Below are 20,128 nucleotides of genomic sequence, written 5' to 3' on the forward strand. Positions count from 1 at the left end.
CTGTAATTAACACGAAGTGAAGATCAAGTTTAAAGGTGCTGAAATGTTGGGAAAAATATTCTTTATAGATGGTGTTAACATAATTTTATTAGTAAAATAGTATAGTATTATGTGAGACTTTAATGCATTCTCATTTGCAATTGTCAGTACCAAGTTCAGATGCAGATTTTTACTTACTGCTTTACCCACGTGGTTCTTTGTCTTAAATATTTTAGTTTGTGGGCATGATACAGTTATTTGACATTTTACAATTTGTCCTTTGTTTGCATGCAGCGAGGAGTTATGGGCGAAGACGAGGTAATTCACTTCTGTTTGTTACAGTTCAATTAATTCTGATCTGTTACTGATCATTATGATAAATTAATCCAGATTATTGATTGTAATTGCTTATCTGCTTGTTGTTTTATTTGGGGAAGATGGAGGGTGTGAGGGAAGGAGGAGTACAGTCTGGATTGTTATGATCATTGTTCTCTTATAGTCTGAATTGCAAATCCTTTAATCAGTTAAAAACTGCAGTTCTCATCATGATTTAGTTCATGCTAATGGCTATTGCTTTCAGTCATTGCACCCTTTAAAAGTATACAGTTTGCTAGTTGTCCTTTTAACTCCTTTTGCTTCTGTAGAAGCAGTAGTGTACAGAGTAAAAGCTAAAGGCCTTTCATAAACTTAGCAAGAAATATAGTGGACTGCTCTTAGAAGTAGTAAACAGATCTTCGTAGTATAAACAGATACGTGCTCACTAACCTTGAAAAAGCTCTACTGTTTTAACTATGCTAGGATGTGACCTGAAGTCATTATAAAAGACCATGTAAAACATGAAAGAACAGACCACTACAATCTTTGGTAGCGTCCAGTATTCACTACATACACATCAGTTCATGTGTCTGTCTTGGTCTCTGCATTGGTTCATAACCTAGTGCTTGGTAGCCGTAATCAAGAGGGGGATGATGGAGATCATGGCCAGTGGGTGTAACAGTACAATCATTTTGACAATTCATGCCAGATTCTGCTTGTTTTTTTACTGTCATGAAACAAAAAGAAACAAGTGTTTAGAAGGGCTTATCTTTTTTATTCATAGTCATCAGGAGAAATGTGAAAACCTATCGAAATGGAAAAGTAGATTACCTTTTTGCTTTCTTTATCTGACCGACATTTAGAAGTGAAGAGGATGGAAAGTAGTAAGAGTCATGTGGACCATGATCCTCTGAAAGTGTTTATCCATTGTCCTTCATGTCACCTTAGCTCTCAGAGGAGCTACAGTGCTTTTGGCAAACTTTTATCCACATTAAAGTAAAACTGAGCTCTCTGCTATCACTTCAGAATGTGTTCTGCTGGTTTTTATTTGTAAAGAGCAATTCTCATCGTTCTTAGATTTTAACATGGGTCTGTGGGTAAAAATAAATTATTCTGAGGGCTATTCTGTGACTGTTTTCCCTGTTATATACTTGTCTATGTTGTAAATTTAATTGTTTAAGAAGCACTTCCTATAAACCAAGCTAAATTACAGTAATTTTAGATTTAAGATACTGAGAATAACTCTCCTATATTAATGGAATGTGTTAAAATTTCCACTTTGCAGCTTCTTGCAGGCTCCTGCAATATGAATCTTGTTTCTTCCATTATGCATGTCTTCCTGTCACAGTCATTACAATAACAGCTCCATCTTCTCTGTCATTCACTTCAGTAATTCAAAAATTCATTGCATCCAACTTTTTTTGGTTGCGCAAACAAATCTTACCGCTTGTTCATATACATCTTTAAGATTTGATCATTCTTACTTGTCTTCATAACTAAAATTCAAATCTATGTTACACAGCTGCTACAATCTTATAGATTCAGTCTTGCTCCTCTCATGCCTAAATAGTTGATATACAAGAGGAATCTACTTGCCTGCTTCATCCAGCTGTGTTAGCTTTGTGTCTCCATTGCTTGCTCACTTTTCTGTCCCACTGAGCACCAGCTGCATGCTTCCACTTGATAAGGCAGCTCTGCTGATCTGTTGCAGACTTGTTGAATGTGTCCTTATGAGACAAAGCATCTCTTGCTCACCACTAGTCATCTTAAACAGGCCTATCACCAATCCTAATGGAAAGGAAAGCCTGCTACAGCTTCGTGCATTTGCTGTACTCCTCTCCATCAGATGCCTGCTGAAAACATAGATATGCCACCATAAAAATGATGTAGTTAACAGTCTTTGTTACTTGGTACAATTCTGCAGTCCTGCTTTTAATTTTGTGCTCCTTGTGATACTTTATGATATTTGGTTGTTTTATATTGTCCTCTGCTTTCATTCAGATTTTTTTGTTGAGATACTGCATCAGGGTCCGTAGGCATTACCATAACATAGGTTATTAGTCATAATATTTGCTGTCCATTTTCCACTCTTGTCTTTTAACCATCTGATTCTTGCGTGGTCTTCTGAAAATGAAGGGCTTTCCTACTGCTCTCACCCCCAGCTGATCAGCACTGGATCTGCTGATGTTCCTACCAGACTTTACTGGGAATGTTCCCCTGAATGGGGAGAATTAAAGACTGCAGTATTCCTCACAGCCAGGGTACTGCAGACTCAGCTGTCAGGGACCTACTGCTCCTGCCTATGGGTTTTCAGTGGGTGAATCTGGAATAAGCTGTTTATTTAAGATGAAAAGCTAGCTTGCTTCCCAAAAGTGTGCTAAATTGGTTTTTCGTTTAGCCTTCTTGCTTTTTTTTTTGAGAAAACAATTGTATTAATGATTATTTTTTAAATTAGTAGCAAACAAGAAAAATGGCATTTCAGAAGAAACAGTGGTGTGGACTGTTTTGCATTACAAATTCTTTCTTTTAGGGCTTTTTGCAGTTAAAAGACTGACTTCTGAATTTGAAACTGTCATTAATCTTAATGTTGCTGACTAAGCAATAAAAGATTGAATACGCCAAGATAAATATCCTGGCCTTCTGAATTTTTTTTTTTTTGTTTGGAGTTCTATAAAATTTGTAAATATGAAATAGGGAAGAAATACGTGGGACAGAATTGCCATATTTTCACTTCCCTCTCCCTCTAAGTGTCTTTTTGGGTCAGATTGCATTTGCAAAGCCATCCTGTGAACTTCTCAGATTTTATGCTTTCTGTTCAGAGTAACAGTAAATTCACTGGAGATCACTACATGTTAGGAACCACCACACGGCTTCCCTCCAAAACTGTGGTAAATTGAGAGTGAGAAGAATAAATCAACATTGTGACTCATTTTTCAAGTGTTACATTTTGCCCATTTTACTAAGACTCTCTTTTACTTTCTTATAAATTAAATATATTCTTATGTTAGCAGCATCCGATACCTTTAGAAACATGTTTGACACTTGTGATTGTGATGTTTCTATTTCCCTATTAAATTAAAATTTAAGGTGTTTAGAAACACTCCAGTCATTCAGGTGGAGGAAGTTGTCAGTTTAACTTGAAGCTAAACCAAAGGCAGACTAACTCACTTAAGTAATCTGTAATATTTTCATAAATAAGACCCTTTAATTAAAACAAAATTACCACTCTTCTACTGGATGCAGCAGAGCAATACCATATAATGTAATATGAAGCATTACACTTGAGCTTTTAATCTTGAAATTCCATTTTGAAGTTTAATGCATTTTTTCATTCTCCTAATTTTTCTTTAAACTAATGTCAACTTTTCTAATACCTCAGTATTTTCATTTTGACTCTCCAGACTGCTATTCCCCCATTCCCTAAAATTACATAACCGTGTACTGCCACAAAATTGTTTAATGTACACTGTTATCTTTTCTTTTTAAGGCCGTTCTTCCCTCTTCCCAATAGATGATGGCTTGCTGGATGATGGTCATAGTGATCAAGTTGGAGTCTTGAATTCCCCTACCTGCTATTCGACTCATCAGAACGGAGAACGAATTGAGCGTTTTTCTCGGAAAGTTTTCGTTGGAGGCCTTCCACCGGATATTGATGAAGGTGAGCTGCCTGAAATCCCAACGAACTAAGTTTAGTGGGAGAGACAAAAAGGGGTTGTGAAAAACCTGACTTAAGTAGTAAAAATAAGCCACTCAGCAAAACATTGTTGTGCAAAAGGCTGTAACTGTATGTTCTTTATGTAAGTTGTTGGGTTGTTGAGCTTAGTTATCATCTCTTTTGGTTTTGGGATGGTGCTTTATTCTGTATTATTCTGCTTTATTCTGTATTCACAGGAAATTTCCATTTGTAAATGAATTTCATATTCTATTTTACTGTTACCTGAAGATCTTAGCAGTGATATAGAAAAGTTAATGTTATTCCTGATGAGAAATAGAGAAACTTAGGCAGAGCAAGGTCAAACGGCAGAGCACTCTTGATGTGTTGAACAGAGACTGTACTACAGAAACTTGGATTGTTAAGCAGTTGAAATTGCTTCGTTCACCGTTGATGATTTGAAGTAATTGTGCTGTTTAATATGAGGCTTCTCCTGTGCAGATAAATGTAAAATTGCATGTTAACTTTCTAATGTAAACGGAAGTCCCTTTAGGAGGTTCATGGTAATCCTAGAATAATGTGCTAACCAAATCAGCTGACTGCATTTAATGAACTTTCAGACATGGAAAGATCAGATTTTGGTCCCTTTTTCATTGAGATGCTCTCCTACAATGTACTAAGGAATTTATCCTAATGTACTTCAGCACAGTGGTCTATAATCCAAATACTAAACAAAAACACAGGGAAATACATCTTCTTTCTTTGCTCCCTGTTTATATGATAACGGCAGGATATGACTGAAAGAAGTTAAGCATACTTGTGTTTGAGTTGCTGCTTTTATATAGTTTTGAGTATTTTTTCCTCATGGCCAGATTTTTTCCAGTCACTGACATGTAGGTGTGACTTGGATAGAAAGAACTCATAAAGTTGTGCAAGGGGCATAGTAGATCTTGCAGCAAGGCTGTTCATGGTTTTTGAAAGCACCTCTAAATAGACCATTTTAAATTTCTGTCTCTAATACATGCATAGTGCCTGCTATAGGGCAGATATCCTGTATTTATTTCCCATATGTAGGAAACTGCTAGCCTGTTAATTGTGGTGTTACTTGGTATATAAATACTTAATTACAAAGTTGTGAACTGTATGTCACTAAACAGTTAATTGATTTGATTTCATTCGAACCAGATTCTGGTTTGAATTTAGGAAAGTACTACACAAGTTTTTACGAATGGTTTTAGTTGCCCATATGGTTCTGAAATGCTGCTGGTTTTAAGCAATAAAAAACAAATGTAAGAATAAAATCACCACAAATAAGTTGTATAAATATTAACAGTTTGGAAGATGCATCTATTTTAAGTTTTTTCTTTATGGACCTTGTAAGTTTTGTTCTGTTTTTTTTTTTTTTTTTTTTTTTTCCTGTGTCAACATGTGCTAGAAACAAAGGTCTTTGCTTGATAGTATTTTTTCATTGAGTCATGTAATTTCCTTTAATTGCAACTATTGTACATGTTTCTAGATGAAATTACTGCCAGCTTCAGACGATTTGGGCCCTTGGTAGTAGACTGGCCTCACAAAGCAGAGAGCAAGTCCTATTTTCCACCAAAAGGTAAGAGAGTTAGAAGGTTTTGACCTGTCACTGAGTGCTAGTCCTGCTCTGGGAAAGTGTCTCACCTTTTTCCTAAGGCTATAATGTTAAACAGTTAAATCTATTGTTTCAGTGCAGATCCAGGTATGGTTCCTTTACATACTGAGTCTAAAACCTGTTGTTTTGTTACTGACCCTGATCAGGTTAACAGTCTGTAGCTGCATGCATCATTGATCATCAGTTCTGTATTTGCATTTCTGTCTAGTTTCCGAAACTGAAATTTGATCAATTTTTTAAAGACAAAAATCTTAGATAAATATTTTTCTAGGGAGTTAAAGGCAAAAAGATGCATTTGCTTATCCTGTTGAGATAATCAAATACTGTGCATCTTTCACTTTTAGGATGTGAAGTTCCTGTTGAAGCTCTAATCTTTTTTGATAAATGATTAAATATTGATAATTTTTTCAAACTACTTCTAGTGTTGCTGTTAGGTCTTTTACTATTACTTACAAATAAATAGTTGGAAAAACCATTCTGTAGATTAAGTAGTTAAATTATGTAGGATATATCTGTACATGTACAGTCGTATATTGTTACTTATAAAATACTTGCAGAAGTGTGATCCAGACATGAAAGGAATGCAGAGATTATTGATTTTGTAGAGAATGCCGCAGTTCATTCCTTCTGTGGAAGTGACAAATGTAGGTATAGTTCTTTTGTAAACTGATTCTTTATTTATCTGTTCATCTGTGCTGGGGAAAAGACAGAATTATTATCCCCAATGGGCCCTCTAAAGAGTGGGAAATGGAGTTGAAAGCATTTGAATAGCATTTATGGATGCTACATGGAAATTCTAAGACAAACAAAGAGACTTTGGCTTTTTTGATTGTCAGCCGAGCACACAAAGCTACTGTCAAGTTAAATTTGATTATCTTAAAGAGTGCATCTCTCTTCATAAATTACCAAGAGAAATTCCCAAGGAGCTCTTTGAAGAAGATGCATCTCACAGAGTCTGTGATGAATATATAGAAGACGGATGATGTAATATATTCTTACCTGAAAGGAATGGATTCTGGCATTCGTTTCCAAGGAGATAGTCCTATCTCAGCATCTGAACATCTTAAGGATGTATTTCCAGACTTCCTTATTTGATAAAGCTTTTTGATATAGTTGGGTTGTGTTTATAATTACTGCAGGAAGAAAAAAACCCCGAACTGTGTTGTAAGCAGAGCTTCTTAAAGGCAGAGAATTCAATGTGCTGGTCTAATTAATTCAGGAAAGATTTCAACCTTAGTGCTAAGTTGATTTCCCATGATTAACTGATGCTTACTTGAAAAATAAAAGCATTTACTGTTCTTCTATCTTAATACTTCAGCCTAATTTTCAGTTTGCTGCATTATTCACTGTTTTTTGTATGTAGCCTAACACATTTAAAATGCACTGTAGATTTCTCATTGTAAATACTCTGGAAACATACAACTGCTGAGTATTACTGTATATATCTCTTGTTCAATGCAATACATATGACCCATGATTATTTTGTAGAAGAATTTAATTAAAAATTGTCTTTCATTATTATTGCTTGTGTGGACAGACAAGAACCATGTATACATATATTAAGATGTCTGAAATGGCTAAGGATAGACAAAATAGAGCTTTAAGATCAATCAGTAATTACCAGTTGAGAAATACTATATTAGTTCAGGGAATTAATGTTTCTTATTATTATTTCCAGTCTCCATTTTTTAAATTGCGCTACATTAAATCAGTTCAGTGTCTATATTTTTCTTTGTTCAGTTTCATTAGAGCTTTGCCATAGTATTGCTTTCCAAAAACATCTCAGAATTAGGCCATTCTGGACTGATTCATGTAAGTCATCTCTGTGGTGAAGAGATGCAGCCTCTTCTGGTTTTGTTTTTTTTTTTTTTTTTTTTTTTTTTACTGTTCAGTTTTCCAGGCTGTGCTTCCTTCCAAGCTCTCTGCTTACAGAAGGTCCTGAGGGAAGGCCGAGTTCATAATAAGTGTTTCCTTGCTGAAAGTAATTCAGAAAGTGTCTTGATCCATCAAGGCTGGCTGCCTCCTGAGAAACGCCAACTGCTTGTTCTTAACTAATTGCATTTTGTGTTGGTTCACCACAAAATTAGACCCAAACATAACAGGAATTTTTACAACTTTATACTGATCTTACAAGGAAGCTCTGTTCTGAAAAAAAACCTCAGTTGAGCTCAAAGTACAAAGTCTGTAACAGTGATCTGCCAACTGTAATGTAAAATTCCTTCCTTTCTGAGTTGCCACTGTTTATCATAACTCATGTTATTACGTAGCTGGCAAATACACTTATTTATGAAACAATACACATGTCCAAAGTAACTCGTCGGGTTGAGGACTCCTCCTTGTGATAATGAAGCTCTCAAGGAAATGGTGCCATGAGGGTATGGAAATTCAAAAAATGCCTTCCAAAATACGTCCAGTTGTTTGTGTCCTCTGTACTATTTACAGTCTGTCTCAGAGGATAATCTGATTTAAACAGGACAGTATCCCCAGCCTTTTCTAACTGGTTGTTTCTGCTGCCTTGTGTCACAAGAGTTGTGCAGTAGCTTTTTTCCTCAAGGCTCCCAGTTGCTAACTCAGAGCTGACTAGCTGAAAAACTCAGGTTGGAATTGTTCTGCTTCTAGTTTCAGAAACAAAACCTGAGGTCCATACAAGTTCCGTTGAACTTGTTACCAGCTAATTTGATCATACTGAATAGGATCAAACTCAGGATTCAGGCAAGTAACTGTAGGTATCTTCATGTGTGATTAGTGTCTAAGCTTCCTTTAATCGATGTGAATCTGGGCAGTACAGCCAGTGAAGTATAGAGGGCAATTCAGGTCACTGTAACATAAGCACATTGAGCTTGATTCTTTTACCCAGACTGAGGATATCTAAAAGACTAGACACATGGGTCTCACCAGTATAGTGCATAGTGCAGCACCACGTTTTTTCACCTCACATGTGTTTTGGAGTTTATTCTCCATCAAGGATGACTAAATGAAAAACTGAAAGATGGGGTATGTAGTTCCATTGTCTCTATTAACCTGCAACTTGGACTGATTCTTCCTGATTGAAGTTAAGGTGCAGCATTCTCTAGGCAATTGCACTATACTATATGAGGCCATTTATTGTCATCTGTGGAGAGTCTGTCAGGACAGTGGAGGAACCAGCCCCAACACAAAACACCACTGCAGTCATTACCATGTCACTACATGGCAGTTGCCATGCTGGCTCACAATGATTTTCTTGACTCCTCCTCTAAGCTATTAGTAACAGGGATTAGCTGGAGGTTGATAAAACTTCAAGCTGTTCTCTGATTTCTACACAGAATATGGATAACAAGAAACATAATTTCTCCTTCTGGTAAATTTTCATATTACTGTGAAATAAAGATTTTTTTTCCTTGCTCAGAAAATCGTGTTAGCATGAATCTAGTCTAGAATGCTTTGCTTTTGATCTATTCTTTGTATAATGAATACCAAAAAATGAAAAATTTATTTGGTAGGACTCTTCAAATAGCTAGGCTTTTCTAACTTATCTGGTGGGCTTTCTGTTCCAGTGTTCACCAATCCATCTCTTAAGTGAGCATTGTAGATCATTGAATATCTAGAGCTGTGGAGCAAAACTATAGACAGACTAATTTGATGGTACAAGCTATATCTTAACTGTACTCCGTCTTCAGAGGGAGGTAGTTCAGCTGAGCTCATGACACAAGGCTTTCTGAGGCTTTTAATTAAGTAGGATAAACCAAGATGTGAGTACATGTTTTTTAGATGAGGCTGAGAAGGCAGTGTTAGCATATGGCTTTGCTATTGCTTTCCTTTCTATATCAGGAGTGGTAGAATGAAGTGACCCTGAGATGAGCTCAGTTGTTTAGAGCATGGTGCTAATAACAGTCCAAGTTGTGGATTCAATCCCTATATGGGCCATTCACTTTAGAGATGGACTTAGTGAACTTCGTGTGTCCCATCCAACTCAGAATATTCTGTGAAATCTGTGATGATCCTTATCACTCTTTGAGTTCTTGTACTTGAATTTTCTGTCGTTTCACAAGTTGCTGCAGTTAAGCATATTAATAGCTACAGACATAGAAGTGGTAAATTATATGGAGGCACTTACTAACCTTGTCTATCTGGAGCTATATGGTGGTACCTTTGAACTGCATTAGGAGAAGAACTGATGAAAAATTAGTATCTGGGGAATCTTTGTATGTCTGATTCCTTAGACAGGATCATGTACAATTAACCCTCCCTTTGATTAATCCAAGTTTTTGCACTCACATCATTCTTGTACCTATCTCTCCTTTCAAACTGGAATGTGTGTGCTTGACCTCTGACCAAGTAAGGACAGTTATGTGAGCTTATCTGACCCATGCCAGTTGGCACATGCCCTCATTCACTGAGTTTTGCATGGGTAGTTAGTGGATTTTAAATTCTGTGATAAATAGTGAAATATATCCTCATTAAAACAGATTTTGAATCTAAATTGTTACTGATTAAGCTTAAACAAGTATCATTAAGTTAAACAGGTCATCATTAAAAAATTACAGTTCAGCAGTGACAAATGGACTTTACAAGAAAATGCTTCAGCACAAGTCCAAAGATTCTTTATGGCATATTTGTTAGGAAACTAAATAAGATTTGCATAAAAAGTCCCTTTTATGTAACTATGATGGGACTGTGGTATGAGGGGTAAGGTAAAGCTTATTAGAAAGATCATTATAGACCTTACAGCTTATTCTTAAAATCCAGTTCTTGTTTCCACATCTAAAATCAGTTGTACGTTTGTTTCTGAAATCTTATGTTGTTAATGCACTGATTCTTCAGTGGTCTTGAAAATACACCCTACCACCTTTACCTTGATGACCTGCAGTGTCTGTTTGCCATAAGAAGTGGCTGGTGCTTAATTAGCTTCTCTCAGAAATGCAGCAAGGTTTCCAAAAGGCTTGGTAATGCATCCATGTTTCCTTTTCCAAAGCCTCTTTTAGAGCAGCTGCTTCAGCATTTACTTCTCCATCAAAGTCATAAAACAGAACTGTGTGAAAATTCTAAACTTGGTAGTAATTTCAGAAAGACATGTGAGTTATGGTCCCTTTAAGTTTGTTTTAGTATACAACCCTAATTATGCTGTTGGGTTATTTGTAAAGTAAAAAATTTAGTATATCTCATACTATAACTGTGAAAGTAATGTGTCAGGTTCTTTGCCTGTCTGACTGTTTGGTTTTATGTAGCATTAAATAAGCTTTTTTTGTTGTTGGGTTTTTTTTGTGGTTTTTTGGGGGTTTTTTTGGTTTTATGGGATTTTTTTTGGTAGTGTTCGAAAGGTTTGCTGGGTCGCTTATGTAATAAAATACTTTGATCTAATCTCCAGAATAGAGATTAGTCCTTTGTGCCAAGTCGGATTTTGATTGTATAATGCCCATTGCAGCCAATGCATGATGTTTAGCCTAGACTTCCAGTGCATGATAGAGCAGACATGTTTGCTTTTATTTGGTTATTAGTCTCTTCTGACAAATATTTTACAGATGGAAATTCTGTTAATTATGGCAATACAGTACATAGTTAAAGAAGATGGCTAATATGAGTTTGGCTTTCTTTTACTTTAGTATGGAAAAATGAGTGGCAAAGATGATTCTGTGAAATAAAGATAAGAGAAAATATATCAGTTGGTTTGGGTTTTTTCCCAGGTTACGCATTCCTCCTGTTCCAAGAAGAGAGTTCTGTTCAGGCCCTGATTGATGCCTGCATTGAAGAAGATGGAAAGCTCTATCTGTGTGTTTCCAGCCCCACTATCAAGGACAAGCCAGTAAGTATACAGTCAATGGCCTGCAGGCTATGGCTGCCATCTGTCTAAAGCAGCACTGGAAATTATGAAGATGAAAAAAATCAAAAGTAAACTACTTTTGGCAGAGCTCAACATCTGGAACACTTGGATTATTTTAAAATTGTAGTATTTTGAATTGATAGGATTAAAACAAAGCATCTAGACATGCTACAGTAATGAGGTTATGACTGACAGATGAACATATTTCCACATTGTAGTGATACTTAAAGTAGGACACTAATTTCTTTCCCAATTTAATAGGTTCAGATCCGTCCCTGGAATCTAAGTGATAGTGACTTTGTGATGGATGGTTCGCAGCCACTTGATCCTCGGAAAACAATTTTTGTTGGAGGAGTCCCTAGACCATTAAGAGCTGGTGAGTAGAATTTGTTGCACTTTTTTAAAGAAAGAAATTATTAGAAATAATGTATAGCATGCATTTTTTTATAGTTATGTATGGATAGATATGGATATATATAAATTGAACAGTCTTGGTAGTTTTAACTGCAGTACAATATTCATGTATCCTTAAGTTTCACTACTGTCTGGTTTTGGCCATAAATCACAGTTCATCGTTCAGATTTACTGGAAAGTGTTACCTCTCTACAGCTGTAGCATAAGCTATGTCAAGAAGAGGCATGAAACAAAGAGCTTGGTTTTAAAATAATGCTATGGAAACATCTCTGCCCTGCTCCATGACTGTGGAGTGGTATTTGTACCTGCTTGTCATTGTGCATTAGCTACTCGTCTGCTGCTGTCAGAACATGCACAAACACAGGTGATAAAGTACTTGAACAAGAAGGCATAGAGGAAAAAGGAAGAAATTCAGAGAACTAACACAGTTTTTATGGCACAACATTATAGGAGATTGCAGGACTCTTTCTAGACTCTTGCCAGAGGCATGAAGGAAAAAATAAACGTTTCTCTTGCTGTGGAATGGTTGAAGTACAGCCTGGACAGTCTGCTTTTTCAAGTTGCTTTTACAATGGTTTAGGTGGCTTTCTTCTAGTAAGTAGGTTACAGTGAATGGTGGAAGTAGAAGCGTACAGTGGTTCAAATTCCTTTCGTTATTAGAATGACTTCTTGATTTCATTAGTATTTCATAGTAATGGATTTTATTCTTAGAGAAAGATGAGCTTTTAGATGAAAGATGTAAGAGAACCAAGAAATAATAGTGCAAATTTGGGATACAAAGGATCTTAAATTTTTCTGTCTTGGACCTGCAATGCTCAAGCTTTTTTGGTATCTTACTTTTAGGACTGTAATACAAGCTCTGTAAATGAGTGTAAACACAGTATGTTCCAACTACAGTTTAATTTTTCCTTAAATTCAGTCCAATGCTCCATATTACTGTGCTGAATGTCTGTGATAAATGTAATGGATGCATTCTTATGATCCATTTGCAAATGCCCTTTATATGTGAAAATGAAACTTTTATGGCATTGTGAAATAAGAATAATGACTTTACAAAAGCAGTAAAACTTCAGGAGACTCTTCAAATAGCTGTTGAACATCAAGGACTTCTGACACCTCTGTCCTAATAAAGAGGACACTAATTCTGAAAAAAACAGTGTTTTCCAGGCCAGAGAATTACAACTAAATTCAGTATAATCTGGCAGTCAGAGGACTGCCAAGGTATTTGATCTGTAAAATTTGAAATTTTTGTTTCTCTGAGCTTCAGTATCTGTGGTAAGTATAGCACTGTAGGTAATCAAGTTCTGTGTGACTGATGAAAGGATGCTAACTACATCTTCAAAATCAAGTAGGACGTAGAGCATTAGGACAGCCAGAGGACATGCACCAGGGAATTTGTGGCATGAGGATCTGTTTTATACAGCATACATTCCAATGCTTGCCCAAATCATTTTGGTGTAATCCTCTGAAGAAAACTACCCTGGAATTTCATTTTCAGGTTATCAAGAACATACAGTTCCATTGTTCCTTGGATGTATGTGCCCACAGTGTGAAGTATCTGTCTGCTGAGTAATTAATAGCTTATTTTATATTATTTCTTTAATATTTTTTAATCTTGTTACTGTTTCATTGGCTCTTGCAAAATTAATAATGAAAATTTACTTTTCTAGTAGTTTTAGACATGAGCATACCAAGTTTGTACTGTAAGAATAGTTTGAATAAACGCTGTCTCGTTTCCTAATAGTGGAATTGGCGATGATCATGGACCGTCTCTATGGTGGAGTTTGTTACGCAGGAATTGACACTGACCCTGAGCTGAAATACCCAAAAGGTGCTGGACGTGTTGCTTTTTCCAATCAGCAGAGTTACATTGCTGCCATCAGTGCTCGGTTTGTTCAACTTCAGCATGGCGATATTGATAAACGAGTAAGTTGCACAGAAATTTAGAAAAAGAGTTTCGCTCTATTAAGAAACTTCTCAGAGTGTGGTAGCATTGCATGTGATCTGCTGTCAAGTCAGCTTCTACATTTTTTTAGCATTCATGTAACTCCACTACTCTCAGAAGTATGCCTGGATGCCCCCAAATGAGTAACGTGTTTCCACAGAGCAGCAGTTCCTTTGACATGTGTTGGACCATATGTTCTTCCCATTCTGGAGTTCCTGGTTTTGTTGTGTAAGGGCAAAGGGCTTGAAAATCTCTTTCTCTCCCATGTTCTAATGAAACCAAATACTATGATCTCTGTCATTCATAAGAAGCTGTAGTATTCATTGGCTTCTGATTAGTTTGATACTTAAAACTGCCCTTAATTTCAGGTATAATTGTCAGTGCTCATAAAATTGGTCAGGCTTAACACCTAAAATACAAAAGGTCTTAGTTTTTCTGTTTGAAAGTCTTCTTAGTACTTACCAATGCATATTTTTATTTGCTAAATGCTTATTCCTAGGAAAAGTAAAACTAACTTATAGTAAGAAGACTAGTGAACTTCATAACTCCTAATTAGAAGTATAAGAGTAGCAAAAAAAACTCGCATCTAAAATATGTCAGTTTTAAGGGTCACTGGTTTTTGATGTCAAGAGCTGCAGAGATAGTCTGGCATTAATAGGTGTTCTTAAAAAAAACAAAAAACTAAGGTCTTATGGGAAAAAGGGTTGAATAAGTAAAGTAGTTCAAGGTCCAGTCTCCTCTACAGATCAAAGACATGGGAAAAATAAAGTAGTACAGTCAACAGAGGTCTGCTCAAGGAGGCAGCATGTGCTTCTTTCCTTTCAAATAGGCAGAGTAATTCAGCTTTATGAATGTGTCTCAAATATCACTTGCCTTATGAGCTGAAATCCCCAAAAATGGTCCTTCCCAGAGGATGAGTGGGTGTGGATTTGAGTAGTCATCTAGGCTTCAAATCAAGATGTGATGACTACGTTTTGGTAATGGGATTTCTATCCTTGTGAGTCGCGGCTGTCAATGACTTATAACTGCATTTTGGATACTTAGGTAACATAAAAAAATGGCCTTGACACTGGGATTGGTGAGGGGAAATAAAGCTCTTAACCATCTTGCATTTGAGTGTTTGGACAAAAATGAAAGTAAAGACCAGAATCCAGAACTTCCTCTAAAGAAATGCTATATGTGTCATTTAACTTCAGAATTGGGTATTACTGAAAGATTCTTTCAGGAACTGTCAAAAGGGTATTCATCTGTGAAGTCACCTGACTTGAAAATTGAGACATGGACAGTTGGGTCCAATCCAAATTATATCTCCCTCTGATGTGGGAGACATGGACTTGGACCTTGTAAACCATGGGGAACTTTCATCTTGGTTTTCCTCTCCCCATGGGAGTGTCCTTTACATTAGAGAGGCATATGGCAGACTGGCAGTGCGATCTTCTAAGAGAAGGCATGATCCTGACTTTGAAGGCTGCAGTTGCACATAAGTTATTTAGCTGTTTTGTGGTTTTTTATGGTAGGTCACCAAGGATCTTAAGGGCTCTTTGGATGCCAGGCAGGAATCTGAAATGGCAGTGCTTGCTGTTTGCAGAGAAAAGGATGTAGGTTGTTAACAGGTGATGGAACACTGCAGTTCTTAAGGTGGGATGGACTGTAGGCCTCCTGGAGCTTGGGGGAAAAGAAAAACCAGCACAAAATATACCCTAACTGCTGGATCTGAGAAGCACAATATTTGACTTAAATCCATTGAAACTTAATTTATAAAAGCAGTATGCAATGATTTCTTCAATCACAAATTGCCAAAAAAAAAAAAAGCCAGAAAAAACCCCACACAAACAAGTACCAAAACAATCCAAACCCCCACCAAGCAGAGTTAGTATCTGGAGAGAGGTGTTCATGGGTTGGAGAGGCTGAGGGGGAAAGGCAGGAAGATCTAAGTTTTCTCTTGAAATATCTAAATTCTTAAAGATTTTTTTTTATATAATTTATGTTACTTTAGTGTTGCTTTTCTAACACTTGAAAAATTAATTTCTTGACTCAAGTGTTCTCTTAAATTTGGAATTTCCACATTTTTATTACCATCCTTATCTTTTCCTCTTTTAAAAAATGCATGCTACTCCTGAGGTGTTCCACTGGCAAAACACAGCAGTGCCAAATCTTAACTATTTTATTAAACTTGTCCTTAAGTCCCCGATGGGGGACGGTTTATGAACTTCTTTGTTTATATGAGTGGGGGAGTTAGTCTATATTTTTTAAGTCATCTTCTTCAATTAAACCATAAAATTAATCCTTATTTATATAATTACATATATTTATTACTGCCCAGTTATTTGCATTACTGAGGAGCCGTACAAAAGAGCATTGTCTTAAGGAACATCTTGAATCTTAGCTGGAAGTATGAAAAAGGCTGTTTTCAGAAATAATTTTTTTACCTCCATGGAGTTTTTACATTAATGCCTTTTCAGACTCTGAAGATATTCTGTAATAAGTGTTACTGCAGATTTATACATGAGCAAGCAGTGAGTATAAATCTGTAAACCACTGCTTTTGTAAATGAGGATGATAGTCCTACTTTGGGTACTGCCTTCACCTGAGGTGTTTGTATGTTGGCCAGGAAGGTAATAGAGTCTGTATCCCACTGAAATCCTCAAGGCAGAGCCTGTTCTGCTCTTACCTCAGCACTGCCTTTCCATACCAGTTATATCCAGTTTCTGTAGGTCTGCTGTCCTTTCAGATTCTGTTCATAACCAGTTATCTGTGTAGAAGTCTCTTTCGATTGCTAAATTTTGCAGTTCAGCCATTTATCCTTCTGAACTTCAGTTCCAAGTGTTTATAGCATTTTTTGCACATACCTTCTCCTGGCTTAATTGGATATCCTAGTACCACAGTCACATGACAAACATCATCTCTGATCTTAACTTCTTCCTTAACTAAGTTCTCCATAGCTTCTCTCCACCTCTTTTGATGTGTAGATATATTTAGTTTCTCTAACAGATGTTTTTCTTCAGCAAAGTACTCCTCATCCTGATTCATCATGTGTGAAAGCTCAGTTCCAAACATTTCTTTGGAGTTTCAACTCACTATTGCATTAAAATACTGTTAACTTTCATATGCCAGCAGTCTGCATCCATGTCAGGTAGTATTTCCATTCCCCAAAGTGTTTCTCTAATATTTTTGAAATCATCTTCATACTGATCTGGGTGCATTAGTGCACTGAAGCTTGAAATAAATGCTACTTCATGCTTTCAGTAATTCTGAGCCACAAACACCGTTACTGCATAAGGTACCTGTTTATCGGAAAGTTTGAGTGTAATTGCTGATAAGGCAGGTCATTGTATTGAAATAAGAAGTAGAGCTTGTACTGAATATAGATTACTGGAAGAAGCATACTCTTGACATTTCGAGGATGGCCTCTACTTCTGAAGCTAAGAACATGAAGCCTATTCAGCTGTAAAACTTCAGGGCAGGGAGCTGGATATGCAAATTTTTTTCCTCTGGAGATACATCGAAAAAGTATAATTTAAAAGTTTTTAATATGTCAGGCATATTTTGTGTGAGTATAGAGCATGCAGTCGGTACCTATTTGTAGTGATCTTCCAAGGTATTGGTATCTAAGGAAAAAAATCTCATGCAGCAGTGAGGAAAATGTGGAATACAACAATATATTCCTTAATGACCGCGACAGCTCATTTTGTGTTTTATTGTGAAGTACTTCTTCCTGTTTGATCCCAGTCTGTAGCAGTACAGTTATGCAAAGATATAATGCATATTTACCACTGGACTCCTGCCACTTTTCCATTCTGGCAGTCAGATGAGTTTGGGAGAAGGAGCTGTGTAAGACAGGTGTTTGTAGCTGTCTGTAGACTTGCAAAATGGTCTTTAAAAAAATATTTTCAGAATTGTATTGAATACAAATTCCTGTACAGCTCAAAGCCACAGAAAGAGAAAGTAATAGATTACCAAAAATGGTAGCGCCAAATTTGACTGTATTTTAAAAACGGGGAGTGAATTTTTGGAGAACAGCTCTGCTAAAAGATCGGCATTACAGCTTGCAAAAAGTACTTTTAATTTACACACAAAGGTAGTACATGCACAAACACTTTGTACTTAAAAAAGTTTCAGCATTAAAGGGTAGTCTCATATGTTCAGATATTCTTTTGCTTAACAGTGTAGAATTAATTGTCATGTTTATGTTCAACTGGGAGACCTTTTGATGCCTTGGGAAGGCTGACCTGGAACAGAGACTAGACAGAGCTAAGACAATAAAGCAGATATTTATGAAAAGTAATTAAAGGATACACCTTGAGCTATAGAAGAGCCTGGCCAGGGCTACACCCAAGGTGGACCCAAAATGGTCACAAAATGGACGACAGATCATGAGGTGTCGTCACTTTTATAAGTTTTGGTCCATTTGCATATTAGGTTTAATTGTTCAGTTACAGCCTCAGGTTGTGAGGTCTCATCATTCTTGTTTTCTTTCTTCAATCCACTGCTTTGGGCCTGAAAACCTGTAACAGTTGTCTTTGGTCTCCAACTGGAAAAGGATTTGTTTTGTCTGCCTTCTCTGTGGAGAGCTTACTAACACTTAATATGAGGCTCAGAACTACACACCTAGGCAACACAGAATCTGAAAAACATGAAAACTAAAACTTTAGTCATCACTTCGAGTGGTTTGGTTTTCTTCTACACATGCGTTCCTAATATCATTTGCAAAGAACACTCTCCCAGGGTAAATTAGGGGAAGTTTCTGATGTCGCTGTTTATTATATGCACAGTGTACTTCTAAAGATCTGCCCTGAAGTGTTCTGCAGTATGGTTGGGTCTATAGGTGATAAATGATAGTGAATATATAACTGGTCAGTTCTATAAAGGCGTTAGTACGACTGATTGCAGACTTAAGGGGGTTCTTTGGGGTTCTTTTTTAAACCAGAGAAAAATGAATGCCTTCATACAGCTTCACGTAGGAACAGTTATTAATGGGAATTGTTTCTGTTTTACTCCAACAGGTGGAGGTAAAGCCATACGTGTTGGATGACCAGATGTGTGACGAGTGCCAGGGTGCGCGGTGCGGTGGGAAGTTTGCTCCTTTCTTTTGTGCCAATGTCACTTGCCTGCAGTATTACTGTGAGTTTTGTTGGGCAAATATCCACTCTCGTGCAGGACGTGAATTCCATAAGCCATTGGTAAAGGAGGGGGCTGACCGCCCACGTCAGATCCACTTCCGCTGGAATTAAACATGGTGAACCAGCATCTACATAAGGAGAGAAGGGTGCATGTGGCTTACTGTGTTTGAAGATACTGACATGCAGAAGAAATAAGTGCATTCTTCTGCTTTTCACCCCAGCTATCAATACATGCATCTTTATCAGCAGCCAAAACACTACAAGCCTCTTGTTTTTCACCAAAACCCTACATCTCAGGCTTACTAATTTTTGTGATATTTTCATGTTAAAATAAAATGTTTTTTTGTATTTTCTCCAAGTTATTTTTATATGTAAAGTTAAAACTAGATATGAGAATGTTTTTGCGTAGGGGCACACAGTCTGCTGCTATATTTAGTGGGTGAAGCGTGCACTTATTTCTAAACATGGGTTTTTAACTTCAAGATCTGCCCCAGTAATTTACCAAAGGTAGCAAAATAGTGAAGATGGAATATGTCTGCTACAAAAGCTTATTTTTATTGTTGTTGCTATTTTCAGTGTATACATAAACTAAAAATTAGGGTTGATTTTTTGCTCTCCATTTTGACTTGCAAGAAATAATACCTCAAGATAATCTGATTTATTAGCTATTTTTAAACATTTTTAATCACAAGCTGTATTAGCTTTGCTGCTATATAGGTGTTATGTGTAATGCCACCTATTAATACGGGATTGAAATGTTTAAGACACACTGCATTACAGATTAAATGCAGGCAGCACAATATGGCCTAAACTGCCATAGTTTTAGAATGTGAAAAAATTGCATGTTTACTTACCTGTATACACCATATGCATGCACTAGAATATTAATTAACAAGAGGTGAGTTATTGCAAATGTTCAAAAAAAGGCTCTCTTGAAACTAGGTAGCATGAGCAAATTTACAAAATTTCTTACAAAAAACAAACTTGCATGCATTATTGTGACTGAAGTAAAAAAATGTCCTACATGTGTACAATATGCAAATTAGTTTTAGACTAGAAAGTGCAGCCATTTTGTGACCTGGTCAGTAGTGGAATTCAATTTTATGCAGACTGGATGTAATATTGTAATCCCTGTGCAATTTTGTGATGTGTGCTTCTACTTAATGTGGCGTGATGTAGTATAGATACAAGTTTGAGTAAAAAGCTAGCATTTAAAAAGTTCTTTTAAGCCCCCTTGATTGTTCATGGTTAAGATTTCCTC

General features: G+C 36.6%; 1 protein-coding gene across 3 annotated transcripts in view; it reads left to right on the plus strand.

Moving 5' to 3' along the window:
* CPEB2 (cytoplasmic polyadenylation element binding protein 2) overlaps nt 1-20,128 on the plus strand; it is a 52,213-nt gene that overhangs the window by 29,488 nt on the left and 2,597 nt on the right. For 2 of the 3 annotated variants that reach the window (XM_066317274.1, XM_066317276.1), the window contains 7 exons: nt 274-297; nt 3,782-3,952; nt 5,463-5,552; nt 11,252-11,370; nt 11,650-11,764; nt 13,547-13,728; nt 18,751-20,128. The exon at nt 18,751-20,128 is cut by the window's right edge and continues 2,597 nt beyond it. In XM_066317274.1, coding sequence (XP_066173371.1) covers nt 274-297; nt 3,782-3,952; nt 5,463-5,552; nt 11,252-11,370; nt 11,650-11,764; nt 13,547-13,728; nt 18,751-18,978 — 929 coding nt within the window. In that variant the 3' untranslated portion in view covers nt 18,979-20,128. The remainder of the gene's footprint in view (nt 1-273; nt 298-3,781; nt 3,953-5,462; nt 5,553-11,251; nt 11,371-11,649; nt 11,765-13,546; nt 13,729-18,750) is intronic. The other variant, XM_066317275.1, reaches the window with a different exon arrangement.

The sequence above is a fragment of the Sylvia atricapilla genome, chromosome 4 (genome assembly GCF_009819655.1).
Source record: "Sylvia atricapilla isolate bSylAtr1 chromosome 4, bSylAtr1.pri, whole genome shotgun sequence".
Classification (NCBI taxonomy): Eukaryota; Metazoa; Chordata; class Aves; order Passeriformes; family Sylviidae; genus Sylvia; species Sylvia atricapilla.